Source organism: Lagopus leucura, unplaced genomic scaffold (genome assembly GCF_019238085.1).
Source record: "Lagopus leucura isolate 7727_CA_CO unplaced genomic scaffold, USGS_WTPT01 Super-Scaffold_100157, whole genome shotgun sequence".
Classification (NCBI taxonomy): domain Eukaryota; kingdom Metazoa; phylum Chordata; class Aves; order Galliformes; family Phasianidae; genus Lagopus; species Lagopus leucura.
The window spans coordinates 27,682,154-27,699,226 of record NW_024962334.1 but is presented as its reverse complement, the minus strand read 5'-3'; the positions used below and the strand labels follow the sequence as shown (position 1 = coordinate 27,699,226).

At 39.3% G+C, this 17,073-nt stretch overlaps 1 protein-coding gene across 1 annotated transcript in view; it reads left to right on the top strand.

Moving 5' to 3' along the window:
- Window positions 1-12,810, top strand: part of COL1A2 (collagen type I alpha 2 chain) — a 37,715-nt gene extending 24,905 nt beyond the window's left edge. Inside the window, exons 33-52 of the mRNA XM_042888556.1 lie at window positions 985-1,038; window positions 1,589-1,642; window positions 2,153-2,206; window positions 2,312-2,365; window positions 2,471-2,578; window positions 3,490-3,543; window positions 3,637-3,690; window positions 4,508-4,669; window positions 5,656-5,763; window positions 6,193-6,300; window positions 7,503-7,556; window positions 7,659-7,766; window positions 7,977-8,030; window positions 8,355-8,462; window positions 9,038-9,091; window positions 9,225-9,332; window positions 9,735-9,981; window positions 10,379-10,569; window positions 11,680-11,922; window positions 12,428-12,810. Of these exons, the coding sequence (XP_042744490.1) occupies window positions 985-1,038; window positions 1,589-1,642; window positions 2,153-2,206; window positions 2,312-2,365; window positions 2,471-2,578; window positions 3,490-3,543; window positions 3,637-3,690; window positions 4,508-4,669; window positions 5,656-5,763; window positions 6,193-6,300; window positions 7,503-7,556; window positions 7,659-7,766; window positions 7,977-8,030; window positions 8,355-8,462; window positions 9,038-9,091; window positions 9,225-9,332; window positions 9,735-9,981; window positions 10,379-10,569; window positions 11,680-11,922; window positions 12,428-12,574 (2,124 nt within the window). The 3' untranslated portion in view covers window positions 12,575-12,810. The remainder of the gene's footprint in view (window positions 1-984; window positions 1,039-1,588; window positions 1,643-2,152; window positions 2,207-2,311; window positions 2,366-2,470; window positions 2,579-3,489; window positions 3,544-3,636; window positions 3,691-4,507; window positions 4,670-5,655; window positions 5,764-6,192; window positions 6,301-7,502; window positions 7,557-7,658; window positions 7,767-7,976; window positions 8,031-8,354; window positions 8,463-9,037; window positions 9,092-9,224; window positions 9,333-9,734; window positions 9,982-10,378; window positions 10,570-11,679; window positions 11,923-12,427) is intronic.
- The last annotated feature ends 4,263 nt before the right edge of the window (window positions 12,811-17,073 follow it).

Here is a 17,073-nt window from a genome sequence, read left to right as displayed (position 1 = left end):
TGGTGGTAGGTGGGCAGTTGGACTGGATGATCTTGTAGTTCTTTTCCAACCTTGGCAATTCTATGAAATTACAAAAAATTTTTGATTGTATTGGATGCATGTAATTAAAGCAGAAAACTTCAGCCAGTGCAAGCACTCACACGGAACCAGACTTCACAGTTTTGTGTAAATCCTGCTGCAAACTCTGATTTATTCATATAATTATCTATAAAATGGATTTTTACCTTGTTAGGTACACTTTATTCCAAGTTCTCCTCAGTTCATTATTTAAACTCTAAACTGAGATTTCCATACCTTTAATTGTTTAGACTAAAAAATCTACAACTGCATTTATGCTACATGACTATAAGGAAATTAAGATGAAAATTGCTTGCAACTTTTAATAAAAACTATGTACAGGCATGCAGATTAATGCAGAAGAGTAGGATTTCTTCAAAAAGAAGAGAGAACAGAGTGCTAGTCTGAATTATTGACACTACCAATGACCTAGATACTATTTTTGTTACATAAAACATGGCCTTTTACTTGACCACTCACGACCTCATTTTTTTTTATCAGTTCTTTTCTTGCTTCAAATAGAAGACATAACATAAATCCCTAGGAAGATTTTTACATTTGGTTCTTTTTGTGACCAAAAGAAAAGGGGTTTTGAGGTAGTATTTACGTTCACCATTTGGAACAGACATCTTAATTTTGAATTTTTAATTCTTGTTACCTGGAAGAAAATTAATAGGTTTATATATAGAATAAAGTAATAATTCTGTCAAGTCACACCAGTCCTTTTTGTCTACACGTTTTGTCTTTGTGAGTAGGTACGTATTCAGCAATAAGAATTAGATAAGTCAAAGTCCATTCCCAAACCAAAACCTGCATAGGTATCTCTGTAGAATGTGTGCATTCAGAAAACAGCTCAGGCCTTCTTTCTGAGAAACTGTTTTGTACATTACTGAGATAATGCTTGCTTCCTCTATGTATTCATTTTAGGGTGCCCCAGGTCTGAGAGGTGATGCTGGTGCAACAGGAAGAGATGGTGCCCGTGTAAGTATCTTTTGCTTCTACTTGAGTTTACTTGGATGCACCTGACTACATAAGTGATTAAAAATTATATTTATGGCTTTTATTTTCCAGCGTATTCAGTTTCCTCTAACAACTGCTTGCTTTTGATGCAAGTCAGTATGACTCTGTAGTCCCTTGTTCAGGGATGTTTGAATTTGAGGAGTGAGAGAGAAGCAATCACTCTTCATGCATGAAAGCAGAGATATGACATTGGCAGAGATCACTATTTCATAGACAGTTGTCAGTGTGATGTCCTCTGGAACTTTATGGGCCCAGCCCATAAAGCTAATTGTAAAGGCAGCCTGCAAAGCCACACAACATTAATTTGGCATTTTGGCAGTTTGTGCATGATTTCAAATTTTGGGAGGAAAGTAACAACATAGAATTTCAAGGACACCAGGTTATGTAAAATATATTAAGAGTAACTGAGATAAAGTCACATGCCTATCTCCTGGAAAAAAAAGCAAAAAAATGTATTTGGTGACTCTTGCTTACATTTTGTTAGAAATGATGTCCTTCTCTTAACCTGTAGGGTCTCCCTGGTGCTATTGGTGCTCCTGGCCCTGCTGGTGGTGCTGGTGATCGGGTAAGTTTGCTCTTTGAATGAAAGTGTGTCTTTTTTTATAGTTTGCCCACAGTATGAATATTTAAGAGGAAGACTCTAGTCTACTAGAAAACAATTCCATCTTGTTAGGGTGCACAAGTTTTGCAAGTTCTCACATTGTGTGAAACAAATGTTATGGGGAGTTTCCCATTGTACCCCATACCTTTTCTTAAAAGGGCAGGGAATGGATGTACATCTATATGGCAGTGGTTTTTACAGAAAATCCTCAGATTCGAGCTTTGTCTGAATTCTTTCTGATTGAGGCTATGATCCTCCTCACACTGGAAAGAGGTTCTGATATGGTGTCAAACAACAACACATTAGCTCCTAATGACTCGTCATCCTGTCCAAGTATCATTAGAAATTATTCTTAACATGGGGTAGATTAAAACAGAGACATGGGGAGATAGAGTGTATGCATCAATACCACAAGATCTGTTTTGACATGTGTGGCCTTCCCCCATATAATGTAATGTCTCCTGTCTGTTTCAGGGTGAAGGAGGTCCTGCTGGTCCCGCTGGTCCTGCTGGTGCCCGTGGTATTCCTGTAAGAAGCAATTCCTTCAATTATTTCATCATGTCAAAGACATGATATTCACAAAAATGCCCTTTTAAAGCCAATTCCAACTAGTCCTCATTGTCTTCTCTTTAGGGTGAACGTGGTGAGCCTGGTCCTGTAGGTCCTAGTGGATTTGCTGGACCTCCTGTGAGTACTGTTTTCACTTTCCTCTTATTGATGCCACACCATTCCTTTACTTTCTTAGCTTACTTTTTCAACTCCTTGTTCTTTGTGTTTCTTTTCTGCCTATAGGGTGCAGCTGGTCAGCCAGGTGCTAAAGGCGAGCGTGGCCCTAAGGGACCAAAGGGTGAAACTGGACCAACAGGTGCTATTGGGCCAATTGGTGCTTCTGGACCACCAGTAAGTGAACTGTATCTTGGTAAAATGGTTTTTAACTGTGCTATGCAAGCAATATGCTAACCTGAAGGCCTTGAATTTTGAAAAGGTAATTAAAAGAAAACAAACAAACAAACAAAAAACCCAGAAATTCAAATTAGGCTGTGAGGAAAGTCAACATCCTGATTTTCACACATTATATAAACCTAATCAGTTTATTTGTGTGGGCTGAGATCATGAAATGAAGAGAAAAAAATAAATAATTTTCAACTTGTGCTAAAGATCAGCAAAATCTGTCTGTCTTGAACCATTCAAGGGATATTTCTGGGTAAGTTCCTGAGCTGAGGGCCTTAGAGATAGAATGTTCTATTGCAGCCTGACTTTTAGATCCAGTTGTGCAGCTGTGTGTGTGCAAATTGGTGCACACTCTTGCATATGAGCGTATAATACAGTCCAAAGGTTTCACATGCACGCAGCCCATTACTGGGGAATTGATGCAGAAAGAAAGGTCTTGGTATCTAAAATACTCTGAAATATTGCAAGGTAACATAGGCAGAGAGTCTTACCATACGCTTCTGTAAGACCAATACCAGGTCTTGGAACTACATGGCTGCAGCAGGCATACTATACAAACAGGACTCCTGCTGTTCTTTGCCTTACTACACCTTTCACATCAGATTTGCATAGATGCATGTAACATTGGCAAGGCAGATTCATTTGAATCGTGCATGCCTTATGCAACACTTCAATCCTTACCATATTGATTTAAGAAGTCAATGAGACCCCTAATATCATCACATTCTGTTTTGGGGCCCCAAAATTCTTCAGTTAAAGTAAATAACAAAACTGTTTCCTTTTTTGTAAGAGTGAGACTGGTCCCCTTTATAACAGGTCTTTGCTTGACTCATCTCTCTTTTTCTACCCTTCACACATAGGGTCCCATTGGTGCTGCTGGTCCTGCTGGCCCTCGTGGTGATGCTGGTCCTCCTGTAAGTCCTCAGGCTTTTACCATTCGCACTGTTGCTTTCCATGAAGTCATTGTTTCCTTTAAACTAAATTTTCCTTTTGACTTTTATTTTTAGGGCATGACTGGTTTCCCTGGTGCTGCTGGAAGAGTCGGTCCTCCAGGCCCTGCTGTAAGTGACTGATGGAGAAGTTTTAGTGGGAGACAAGTCTGAAATTGTACTAGTTAGGGATAATCCTCATTTTTGTTACATGACTCAAATTCTGACTATCCTGGAATCGCTTCAGATCTTTACAGGACTGAATAGGAAAGAAAATTCACTGACTGGGAATTATGTATTTAGGTTTGGTTTTGTTTTTTTTTCACAGGCTAAAAGGCATCTTTCTGCACCATTAAGTGCTTTGCCTGTTGTAAAAATCTGGCTTTTTTGTTTTTATTCACAGAGTAACTCCATAGATACTGGTTTTGAGTGAAATAAGGTCGTATCCTACCTCAAAAAGAATGTAGAGATTATCTCGTGTCAACACTTTCCAAAGTATCTGCAGTTCCAACTGCTGTCTGAAGCAGGGGAGCCTCTGATTATGTCTATGAATGTGACTTACTACTTTCTTTTTCAGCCCAAACTTGTTATTTCCAATTGACTTTCATAAAACTTCCTTCTAACAACAGTGTTCCAAGCCTTAGGAAGAGGTATTCCTTTCCTATATTTTAAATCCCACCATCCAAAGCTAAACAATCCTGTTTGTTTTTCTTTTCCCTGTAGGCTTTATAGTTGCAATTGATGTCTCTAGTATCAAACCTACATGCAAAATTTTGCCACATTCCCTAATTCGATAATTCTGCTGATTCCAGCTATGCACTGCTTAACAGAAGTAGTAACAGTTGCTGCTCTGTAGCAGCTGATAACCCGTTTATTGTAAATGGCATGATACTTCTCCGTAGTTCTGGTCTGTGTTATAATGATGACACTTTTGTGCTTGATCCTCTAGGGCATCACTGGTCCCCCTGGTCCTCCTGGCCCAGCTGGCAAAGATGGTCCTAGAGGTCTGCGTGGTGATGTTGGTCCAGTCGGCCGTACTGGTGAACAGGGTATTGCTGGCCCACCTGGTTTTGCTGGTGAGAAAGGTCCATCTGGAGAGGCTGGTGCTGCTGTAAGTAACTGAGTATCACATCTCATCACAAGTGTCTCTCTGCGTAAATGTTACAGCTTCTAAGATACTTTTGGTACTTTCGAAGGGCATTTCTTCTTTACCAAATTTAGCAAAGTTTTTTAAGCAGTAGCTCCACTGAGATTAAGGAAACTTTTTATGCATGTTTGACCAACAGACCCTAAAAGTGAGCACTACCTCTGTGCTGGGTGTCTTATAGAAGTAACTATTTGTGTGAATTACCTCTCTCTACCTTCTCAATGTAAATATATAGAAATTTCTTCCATAATCTGTAGAAGTTACAGCTAAGAATACAATTGTCACTGTCACTGTTGGACATGTATGCTAAAAATTTGTAGGTGACTGTTGAATATTTACCCTGTAAGGTCTGGTATAAAGCAGTAAATCTTCTAGTTTTATATTGTAGTTGAACTAGAGGGTGTGACTGCAATTAGGAATAACAAAGTAATATTTCAGGATGACCACTTACGCCAAGTTTAGTAGCACATGCTCAAATTTTAAGGAAATTGAAAAGTCTCTTAACTAAAGATACTTTGACTTTTCAAAGGATCAGTAATGAGCTCTAAGGCTTGTGGGGAGATAGAAAGTACCTAGATGGTACATAATAAGACTGTCACAGAATCAGATGGCTGGTTTTTCACTATGCAGTTCCCTCAGCACAGTCATCTTCTCCATTCTGAATACCCCAGTTTTCATGTACCACCCACTGTTAGAGAATGGGAAAAACACAATAGGAGATCTTGTCCAGAAAGGAAAAGCAAATGTACTTACTGGGGTCAGAATATAATCAGCATTACTTTCTTAGAGACCTTTAGGTTCAGTCTTCCACCTTGGTTACAATTTTTTCCATTTGGAAACTGGCAATGACCCACATTGAGATCTTTGGAAAAGAGTTACAGAGCAAAATAAATGAGAAATACGGAGGGACTTTTTTACCCCCCCTGTTAATAGAATCTTTCTTCTCACAGGGTCCTCCTGGTACCCCAGGTCCTCAGGGTATTCTTGGTGCTCCTGGTATCCTTGGTCTGCCTGGCTCTCGGGGAGAACGTGGTCTTCCAGGCATTGCTGGAGCAACAGTGAGTATATGACTCGTTGACTGCACTAAACTACAAAGAAAAATGCTGAGGTCTCCTCTTAAGGAATAGTGGTGAACAGGAGGTATAGATTCTGTTTTCATTTCTGCTGCAAACAGATCTTGGTTAAATGGAGCCTACAGGCTTGAGCAGTGGAAGAAATTATTGCTTGCTGCAGACAAACAAAACTTGTATCTGCAGGTGAACATACTTTTGAATGGCATCAGAAGCATCTATTCTTAGCAAGACACAGAAAAGCTAGAAACTGAAATATTTTGCTCTAGTTAGATATGTTTCTCATTGTCTCCTGTTTCTGTTTCACTTCCAGAACTGACTGCAGAGAAATGTTTCTCTTAGATATAGGCTGACAGTTCTGTAAGACTGTTTTTTGATGTATTATGTCACATTCTGTTTCCACTGTTCCTGTATTAGGGTGAACCTGGTCCCCTGGGTGTTTCTGGTCCTCCTGGTGCTCGTGGTCCCTCTGGTCCTGTGGGTTCTCCCGGTCCTAATGGTGCTCCTGGTGAAGCTGGTCGTGATGTAAGCTATGACTTCTTTCCTTTCCAAGATTGCTTTACTTTTGTTCTGAGCCAAAGACTAACACATAGAGAAACTGAATGCGATTGAATGCTGTTCTGCTAGCAAACTTGTACCTTCCAGTGTCTTCAGGGAAAATAGCAGGATCCCAATACACAAATCCCTTATTGGCAAGGTCTAAAACAGAGCAGTGGTACCAGGGAATCTCCTCATCATGAAATGAATTTCAGTCCTTTTCCCCAACAGCTCTGACTAGGTGACAAATTCTTCAAGGCATAAATTGTATCTGAAGGATATCCTGGAGTCACAATCAGAATCTTTTGACTTTTGCTTAATTGCCAAAAAAGACTGAGTGAGAAGAAGCCTTCATTGCAGGAGCTGGTGAAAGCATTACATCCCATGCAACAAGCTTTTGGCTGTAGAGAGGGAAGCTGATTGTCTGTGATAATTTCTTTTAATGTCAGGTATATACACAGTGTTTCCTGACATGCATTCCTTCACCATGAGATGTAAAGGAGGCTAAAAACAGGACAGAACAAACTCTGGCCTGTGTGGCAGGTACTGCTGATCTCCACAGATAAATATAGGCAGTGGAGGACTTGTATCCTATCTGGAAAGGGGTAGTGGAAGTACTGCAATGTAATAAATTGCCCCCTTCAATGCCCTACCTCATGGATGATTATTTGGTGGACTGGGCCCTGCAACCAGCTTTTCATAGAGCAGTGAATAAACTTATCCATTCAATGCAGCCATCCAGGTTAGTAGTTTACCTTGAAGGGTATCCATACAGTTTCTAGGTATTACTTATACTCTAAGAAAAGTAAAATATTCACACGTTATAGTTCTCCTTAAGGATTTAAGATATAAATTTTTCTCTGGGCATTATCAGGGATGTTCATGTGATTACCTGAGACACTGTTAGTACGGAACTCTTGTACTAACATTTACAGAAATAGAACCAAAAGTCATGAATTTTCCTTATATTGGTATTGTAAAATCTAAAATATTCGAAGGCCACCCTATTTTTCAGAGAATGTTAATCTGTGTAAAGGACTTGAATTTGGGACTTATAACAAAGTTTGCCTTAAAGATTCATGCTATTCTATCTCAATGTCTTCTAGATCTCATAAGGAGCAATTAGGCTGGGTCAAAGTTCTATGTGAGATATTGATAGACTTTAATGTTTTTAAATGGTACTTTAACAGGGCAATCCTGGAAATGATGGTCCTCCAGGCCGTGATGGTGCTCCTGGTTTCAAGGTGACTATTTCTTTCCTTTTATTTCATATTTATGAAAGAAATCTTCCAGTATGTATAAGTCAGTAGTAACACAGCATCACTCTTGCATTCCCTTGTGCTCAGGGTGAGCGTGGTGCTCCTGGTAACCCTGGTCCCAGTGGTGCTTTGGGTGCTCCTGGTCCTCATGGCCAAGTTGGTCCTTCTGGAAAGCCTGGAAACCGTGGTGATCCTGTAAGTTGATGAGATTTTACATTTCTTTTGATTGAGACAGGACTAACATTTGTCCATCGTACATGCACATGTGCATTTTATATACATATATGCATCAAAACCCTATCATATGTGAATAATTACTTTGCTTTCTGTAGAGATATGCTTAGCATGGATCCTTTATTAGGTATGATATGCATCAGTGACATGCATTTTCTTTTCCTGTTCCAGGGTCCTGCTGGTGCTGTTGGGCCTGCTGGTGCTTTTGGCCCAAGAGGTCTCGCTGTAAGTCTTAATTTCTGTATACATTACTACATTGATACAAGAATAGAAAACGTATGTTTAACATTAAGGGCCTACAACTGCATTCAAGCACAAAAAGTAGTGCTTAAGCAACTGTAAATATTTATAAATCTAGGATCTTGATCATCTTCTCTCATGGGATTAAACCTGAAGCTTTTGGGATTAATGCTTTTCCTGGGCATCTTAACAGGATATACATAAATATATCAGGGGCAACCTGTGGCATAATGTAGAATGCTTATACTGAATTCATTCTGTCGGTAATATCTAATTCAGGCCTTCTTTAGCATGTATATCCTTTCCTAGGGCCCACAAGGTCCACGTGGTGAGAAAGGTGAACCTGGTGATAAGGGACATAGAGGTCTGCCTGGCCTGAAGGGACACAATGGATTGCAAGGTCTTCCTGGTCTTGCTGTAAGTAAATGATTTTCAATATTTTGACTTAGTTCACTCTGCATCATCTTTCTAAAGCCATATGATCCAAACACTCAGTGCTTTCCACATAATAGGATGAATTTTAATAATGCTGCTGATAGCTGATTTTAGAACTGTACGATTTTTTTGCTCTGAAAACTACAAACTACATTTGGCTAGCACAGAATTCAAAAAGCTCTGCCTCTGTTTAATTAGTATTTCTTCTTTTCTGGTCAGAAATTGTAAAGTTTCTGTATCAGAGAGAAGCGAGTCATTTACAGATTATCTTCCCTTTAAATTCTGGTATCGTCTTTGGGAATTCTGTCTCTTATTTTAAAGAGAAAAACCTAAGAAACAATATAGAGACTCCTGTAGGTTATCCTTTTAAACAACTATTTTCACTCTCTTTCCTTTTATACATTTTAAATCCCAACTGCAGTTGGGATACTAATGCCAGTTGCCCTAGATTTCCATTCTCTGAACCCAAATACATCTGCTGATCCCCTTTTGAATCATGTTAATACAACGTGTGGCATTGCACTTTTTAATGAATATGTATTTGTTTTTCCCAATAGGGTCAGCACGGTGATCAAGGTCCTCCTGGTAACAATGGTCCTGCTGGCCCAAGGGTATGTGAATTTAAGAGTATATGCAAATAATTCTCTCATTCTTTTTATGGAATATATTTCTATGCTCTAATTTGTATGAATCCCTATTTGTAGCATTCCCTACTGTCATTAAACTGTTCAAGTTTCCTTCTAGGGTCCTCCTGGTCCTTCTGGTCCTCCTGGTAAGGATGGTCGCAATGGTCTCCCTGGACCCATTGGCCCTGCTGGTGTACGTGGCTCTCACGGTAGCCAAGGCCCTGCTGTGAGTATAACTTATGTCTTGTTGATTTAACACATGTAGGTAACAGTTAAATGAAAAACACTTTAAAATCTTAGTTTATGGAGAGATTTATTTCTGCTTTAATAAGGGATTTTGAAATGTTGTTGTTTAACATCCAACATTTCCCTAATAGATTTAAACCTGAAGTCTTTCTTCATTCTTTATGGCCAGCCAGTATAAGCACAAAGGTGTGGTTGTCCTACACACTGTATCTTCTGCTTTAGTTCACAGGAGTTACCACAGAGCAGGTCCATAGGTCCTTCCTCAGATTATTGCTGAGGGTGCTAAGTCTTCAGTAGGACAATGCATGTGTGAAAATAGTCGTCTGAAATAATCATATTTGTAATAGAATACTTCTTGACTTTTGCTTTTGAAAAACTTTAGGGTCCTCCTGGTCCTCCTGGTCCCCCTGGTCCTCCTGGTCCCAATGGTGGTGGATACGAAGTTGGCTTTGATGCAGAATACTACCGGGCTGATCAGCCTTCTCTTAGACCCAAGGATTATGAAGTTGATGCCACTCTGAAAACATTGAACAACCAAATTGAGACCCTGCTGACCCCAGAAGGCTCCAAAAAGAACCCAGCTCGCACCTGCCGTGACCTCAGACTTAGCCACCCAGAATGGAGCAGCGGTACGTTAGTGCCTGATATTTGCCCCTTCTGGCTCAGCAAGTTATTTTCAACTTATTAGCTTTCTTTGAATGGTAACCCTGGTCAACCAGTGAGAATACTAAATGGCTAGTGAAGATGTTCTGTGCCTCCAGTGAAAATGCGTATCTGTGAGGATATTCAGAGACATTCAAACATCTACTGTTGTGGAATTATTGCAGCCTTCTTTAAAAATAGTGCAAAAATGTCTAATCCTAGTTTTTGAGTACAGTTAATTTCTTACACATTGACAGTTTAAAAGGTGTATTTCTCCCAATTATCACTTCAATACTGTACTTAGCTGTGACATTTATGACCTCTCTGAATTTCTGTATCAAACCAATGAATATAAACTGAATGCAAGTGTTTCTTTCCTCAAAGGTTTCTACTGGATTGATCCTAACCAAGGCTGCACTGCAGATGCCATTAGAGCATACTGTGACTTTGCCACTGGTGAGACTTGCATCCATGCTAGCACTGAAGATATTCCAACTAAGACCTGGTATGTCAGCAAGAATCCCAAGGACAAAAAGCACATATGGTTCGGTGAAACTATCAATGGTGGTACTCAGGTATGTGATGCACTGGAGGATGATTGTTTCCTGCAGTGCTTTCTGAATAATTCCCTACCTGCTGACACTCAGTGAGCAAAACTCATTAATTAAACTCTTAGAGGAGAAATATGAAAAGGGGAACAGCTACGTTTTATCTCAGGGGAGCAGGGTTCCAGTTCTGGCTTCAAACACAGTTTGCTAAAGAGATCTTTTTTTAGTATTGTTCTAATTTTTCTTAGTGTCTGCCAGTGATCAATTCAGCATGATTAGTGGCCAGACCTAAGGGAATCCTGGCCTGGAATGTGCTACTTCAGTACAAAGACAGTCTGGAAACTGAGAAAGGAATAATAATAATTTTTGCTATTTTTTAAGTTGGGATTTATTTTTGACATATTGTGCTATTCTTGAAAAAATATTTGTATTACACATGACAGATCCTAAGTATATGCCATTGTAGCACTCAGAATTGCCATTAAGTAAAATTAAGAAATATATCTACCTGCATATGAGACATTGTACCAGCCTGCTGGAAAGTCCTTTTTGTACAATTAAGAATTAATTTCATAATTTTTAAATGAAATTGAATTAGTCTTATGATGAAATCCCAGTTTCCAAGTTCTTTAATACAAAATCAAAAAAGTTTATCACTGGGTCAGAACAAGGACCCAGGGTGCTCTAGAGTCCTATTTCTCACATTGGCTGAAAGCAGTTGTTGTCAAAGAATATGAGGAAGCAAACATTCATAACATCCACAGATGCTGCTCTATAAAACTAAAATAAGAAATAAAAACTCAGGGCTTTCTTTAGCCAGGCATTGTCTGTGTATTTGTGGAAACAATGGATTTCTCCTCTTTTGAATATGTCTGATCTCATCTTTAAATCCACATAAATGGCTAAAAACCACCATATCTTGCATCAGAGTTCTACAACTTAACTCCATCCACTACTTGTGCTCAGCTTTCACCTTACTTCCTGCTAGTTGTGTGGTGCTGTCTAGCTCTGCAGTTGAAATAGGCAACTGATCTCAAACATTTGTGCTCTTTAATTTTTTTCTATTCCTACAGAAAATATGTAAACACTCACTTTTCCCCAGAAATTCAATTGAGTGGGTTTCTTTGTCTTTTTCAGTTTGAATACAATGGTGAAGGTGTGACCACAAAGGACATGGCCACCCAACTTGCCTTCATGCGTCTGCTGGCCAACCATGCCTCCCAGAACATCACCTACCACTGCAAGAACAGCATTGCCTACATGGATGAGGAGACTGGAAATCTTAAAAAGGCTGTTATACTCCAGGGATCCAATGATGTTGAACTACGAGCTGAAGGCAACAGCAGATTCACTTTCAGTGTTCTTGTGGATGGCTGCTCTGTAAGTAACACAGAAAGCATGGGCAGTATGATTGTATTAATGAGCTGTGCTTTGATTCAGAACTAGATTATCAGTCAGACCAGAAAAAATTTATCCAGTGAGGATAAATAGCCTATAGAACCACCTGTGCCAGGTCTTTAATAAGTGACAAAGACTGGGGTGCTTCCTGTACTGTGCAATGTGACAAAAAAAGCTTTTCTGAGGAACTAGACCCAAATTCTGTGGAAACTGAAGCATGCTGAGAAAGGTACAGGAGGGGCAGGGTTAAGTCTTCAAAAGATCAGGCAAGGGTCACTGAGTGTTTAATCAGCATGAATAATATGGAAAGGTTAAAGTAAATGTTTTCTCTGTATTAGAGTTCTAAACAATTGGATATGGGTATCTTATTTGCAAACAGTGGCAGTAAAATTTAAGTAAAATTATTTCAGAATTTATCCAGTTAGGTGAAACAATTCTCAATTCTATGAACAATGCAATAACAATTCTAATACATTTTCTCTTGCAGAGAAAGAACAACAAATGGGGCAAAACAATCATTGAGTACAGAACAAATAAGCCATCTCGCTTGCCCATCCTTGACATTGCACCTTTGGACATTGGTGGCGCTGACCAAGAATTCGGTTTGCACATTGGCCCAGTCTGTTTCAAATGAATGAACTAAAATTAACTTAACGCCCCCCCCCCAGAATTATTCTTTGTCATTTCTTTTTGTAATGAGAGCTGACTCCTTCCATTTTTTCTGTTCATCTACTTGCTTAAACTCTGGGCGAAAGAGAAGGAGAAGAATTGATTGGAGCATTGTGCAATGAAACTTAATACAGCCCCAAAAGGACTTGGAAGTCTTTCAAGATTTAACACCTTGCTTTGGGAAATGTCAACCTTTGTAAAGAAAAAAAAAACCAAAAAAAAAAAACCCAAAAAAAATAAAATAAAAAATCATGAAAGTTTGCACCACTTGTGGCCTTTGACTATCTTCCACAGAGGAAGTTTAAAACCACAACTTCCAAAGGTTTAAACTACCTCATACACTAAACCAAGTGTGATCCACATCCTTTGTAGGCACTTCTCCATATCATATGAGTTACTTTCAGTTCCACTCAGAATATAGTGGTGCTAATTTCATTATTCCAGAGTATGTTCCAATACTTGAATTTTGATGGTGCTAGCAGCAGTTAAAGCATTACTTCTCTGTTTCTTTGAAATCTATCTCATCCCCAGCTTAAGCACGTGGATCATTTTTCCTCATCTTTGTCCTCTTCCTCCAAAATCAGATATTTCTGCTTACAAATCTCATCTTCATCTTCTCCAATGGATAAAAAAGAATCATCATTTCTCAAAAGAAAAAAAAAGAAAATGTATTTTGTATATGTGAGATGTTTAAATAAATTGTGAAAAGAAAAAAAAATAAAGCATGTCCAGTGTTCCAAAAGAAGGTATCAAATGAGTAAAGTTACTTGCTTAGGTGCATCAGCAGAAATTCACTTAGAGTGAAGAAATATTTTACAGCATCAATTTAAGAAATAATGCAGCATTCAGAGACTGCCTACTGCTGTCTTCTGACTGTAATTGTCTACTTGACCCTTCAATTCAACATCCCCTTTTGAGGAAGTCTGAGGGGAAAAGAAAAAAAAAAAAAAAGAAAAAAAAAAACCATGCCTCATAGTATGCAAACTTCAAAAGTTGAAGAGATTCTTCATTTTATCTGAATTCTAAACAAAATTAATGACTAAAAGGATAACCATCTCACATAAAATAGACAGAAAATGAGGGCTCTGTCTTGTGAAAACTTACTGTGGGGAGAAGTCTGTTGGCTGATGCTCTGCTGCAATCTGTAGGCGTGTATACTTCTGAAATAATGTGGAGGAAGAGTCAGAAGATCAGACTTAATTAGGCCTTTATACTTCATTCAGTTGTGTATGAAACAGATCTAGCTGCTGTTAACTTAAATAATTTACTGTCACAATGAACATGCTGAAAACCAAAGACATTTCTTGGCTGAGACCTTTTAAGATGATGCTATCATACAGTGCTTTTCTAAAAGCCTGAAATGAACAGCAGTTTCAGCGGCTGTGTTTCGGCATTGGGAGGGTCTTGAGATGTGCTGGAGAGATATGCAAGAACATGAGGACAGCAGCTGGAGCAGGTAAGGGAAGAGATGAGATGAGCTTAATCAGCAGGAATCCACAAAGAAAAGCCTGGAGAAAATAACCGGAAGAAGATCCTGTAACATGAACACAGCACCATCCCAATGCTGGTGGGTGAGTAGAGTCCAAAAGCTGCTCTGGACAATGAAAAGAGAAATAAGCACTATTTCTAAAGGAAGTTTTTCATTCTTGCATGCAATTAATTGCTTAATGGAGAAAGGACAAATAGGAAAACACAGCCTGGTGTGCAGCTGCTGTGTGCTCACAGCTAGTTGTGTGCTGCATACATAAAAGGGGTAACGTTTGCAGCACTGTGCTAGATTAACAATAGGGAAATTGCCATGATAAAATATAGCCTTTTTTCACTTAAATGAGTAAAATACAGTTTAATGTAACTACACAAATCATCACGGTCCAATGAATAACAGTGGGAAGTGTTAGCATTTCACTGTCTTAGCATTTAAAAATATATACTGCTGTTGTAAAGAAAAAGAAATATTGAAATATTAGGAGTTTTTTCTCCTAGATTATCCAGAAGCCAGGAATTTTCTACTGGACTGCAAAGGTAGAATTACTTTCCTGAGTCCATGTAACTCACTAGGAAGTATGCAAGCATTATTGCCAGGGCTGATAGGTGAGCTATTGCTGCCCATACCTTTGTGAGAAGGGGAAAAAAAGTGCAATACTTGTGATTTTGAAAGGAAAGGGCAAATATGCTCTCTTTGGTCATCTTCTGATTTCTCCTGTGCTCTGCCTGATCTATTTTATGGCACTTCCTTCCAGATGAAGAATGTTCCCATTCGACTTCCACCAGCCCTTTAGTTGTACCCAAGGTCTGTGTCTTTTTTGCACCTTTGCCGCTGAAGTGGGCTTAGTCAGAAATCAAACCAGAAGAGAAAAAACAGCCCCCACCTCACATTGGGTGTTAGCACCTGGACAATACTGTTTGGCTTTTGGGTTTTGAACTCATCAGAAATTAATGCACAATCAAGCATTATTCTCATGCTTTGCACAGTGTTGCAGAGCTTCTTTCTTCTCCAAGGACCATAGCTGAAAATAAGTAAGGTGAGCTGCACACAGTGCAGGGAGTCTTCATACTGTCTCATTTCAGAAATACAACGTGTTGAATAAATTTTTGGTGAAGTTTGCTTACTTGTTTCTGGGAGTCATCTCCCTCCCTGTGCAAATTATCTCTGCAGAATTTAATAACAAGCAGGTATGCATCAGCAGTAACATAAGTAGACCATCAGCACAGAGAAGCTAAAACAGTAGGGTTAAAACCACTGCCAAACCCAGGGCTCAGCTGTGGTACAGCTGCAAATGGCAGTACTGGAGCATTTGGCCCAATCTGTGCTGCAGGTCCAAACACCCACCTGTGCGGTCAGTGGAAGCGTTCTACCCATCTGCTCCTCTCACACAGCCTTCCTAGGAGACAGCAGAGGCTGAGATGCTCCTGTCAGTAAGTTGGCTGGAGCCTGATGTCTCCAGTGCAAATATACTTTACGGCATCCATGATGGCTGCTCAGAACTTAGCAGAAGCGGGGCTTTCTGCAGCACATGCCTTTGTAGGAACATGGCATAAGTAGGTGAAAAACAGAGGTGGGGAAAGGGAACGTGGTGAATTCAACCAATGCAGAGAGAGAAATGTTAAAACTGGAAAGAAGTTATGGAAGGGAAAATTGTAACTGTCCAGGTTTCTTCACTGGGGAGAAAAATCATGACCCACTGAGAATCATCTTAAAGATCTGCATAGACCATTTTGAAACATGAATACTGTGCTCAGGGCTATGAAAAGGCAAGTTATCTTCTGTTTCCATGATGCAGCTTTAAACTGCACCTTTTGATGTGATTTTTGGTTTGTTCCACTGTAGTGCTTGGAGGTTTCAGACAGGCTCTCCTAGAAGCTGTTATTCTGGAACCCACTCAATCTGGTTTTACAGTTTTAGAATCGTGTATACTGATGCCAAACAATGCAAGAATAGCACATTCAAATAAAGCAGTTCTCAGACACGCTATCAGAAGTAGCTTATAATTCATCTCCTTACATGCAGTCTTTGTTATTGGCTTATTAAAAAAGCATTATTTTTCCATATTGTTTCCATATACATATCAGAATCAGCCTGAATGTGCTCTGCAAAGCATATGCAAATATCTTCCACAGCTATGACTATTTCTATGCTCCTGGGCTGGAACACATTAGTCCGTTTTTGGACATTGAGTGGTTGGGTGCAGGTATTGCATGAAAAAAATTTTCTAGCCACAATTCCAGGCTTACGTATATTCTCTAGCTAATCATGAATTGATGGCTCTCATTAACCCAAACATAAGCATCCGAAGAAATACATTTGCCCTAAATACATTTTGATAGCAAGATTTTGAAATCTATGTAATTCATTACAATAATTATTTCAGTGTAAAAATCATATTATAAATTTATATATATATGTGTATATATAGAGAGAGAGAGAGAGAAAATTTTCTTATGTTGCTTTTCAAGCTGCAGAAGTTGGTTCTTTGAGTGATATCAAACAAGTTTTCCTGAACGCCAGTTCTTAAGACCATGAGTGAAATAGCAGGGTGATTCCACAAGTGCAGTGCACCACCTATTGACTCAGGCAGTCATTACTGGCCATTGAAGAGTTCTAGTGCAGCTGCTACCTGCCGTGGTTACTATCAAAATCTTTTGAGCTGTGTGGCCAGGAATATCCCAAGGGATATTTCAGCAAAATATCAGCTCCACAATTCTTCTACAAATAAACTGGCTTGCCAGAAGAACACCCATCCAACCCAGGAAAGACCCTGGCAGCAAAATGCAGCCCTATGTGGGGAATAGAAAAAAAAAAAAAAATCAAGATGAGAATACTTATAATCTAGTTTTCAGTGACTATGAAACCAAAGCAGGAGAGGTAAACTCATCTGACTGATAGCCCCTCTGTCAATTCAGCGCTCATTCAGCTCCCATGCATGGGCCTCAGTCTTTGAGCATACTCTTTGCTTTCAGAGAAGA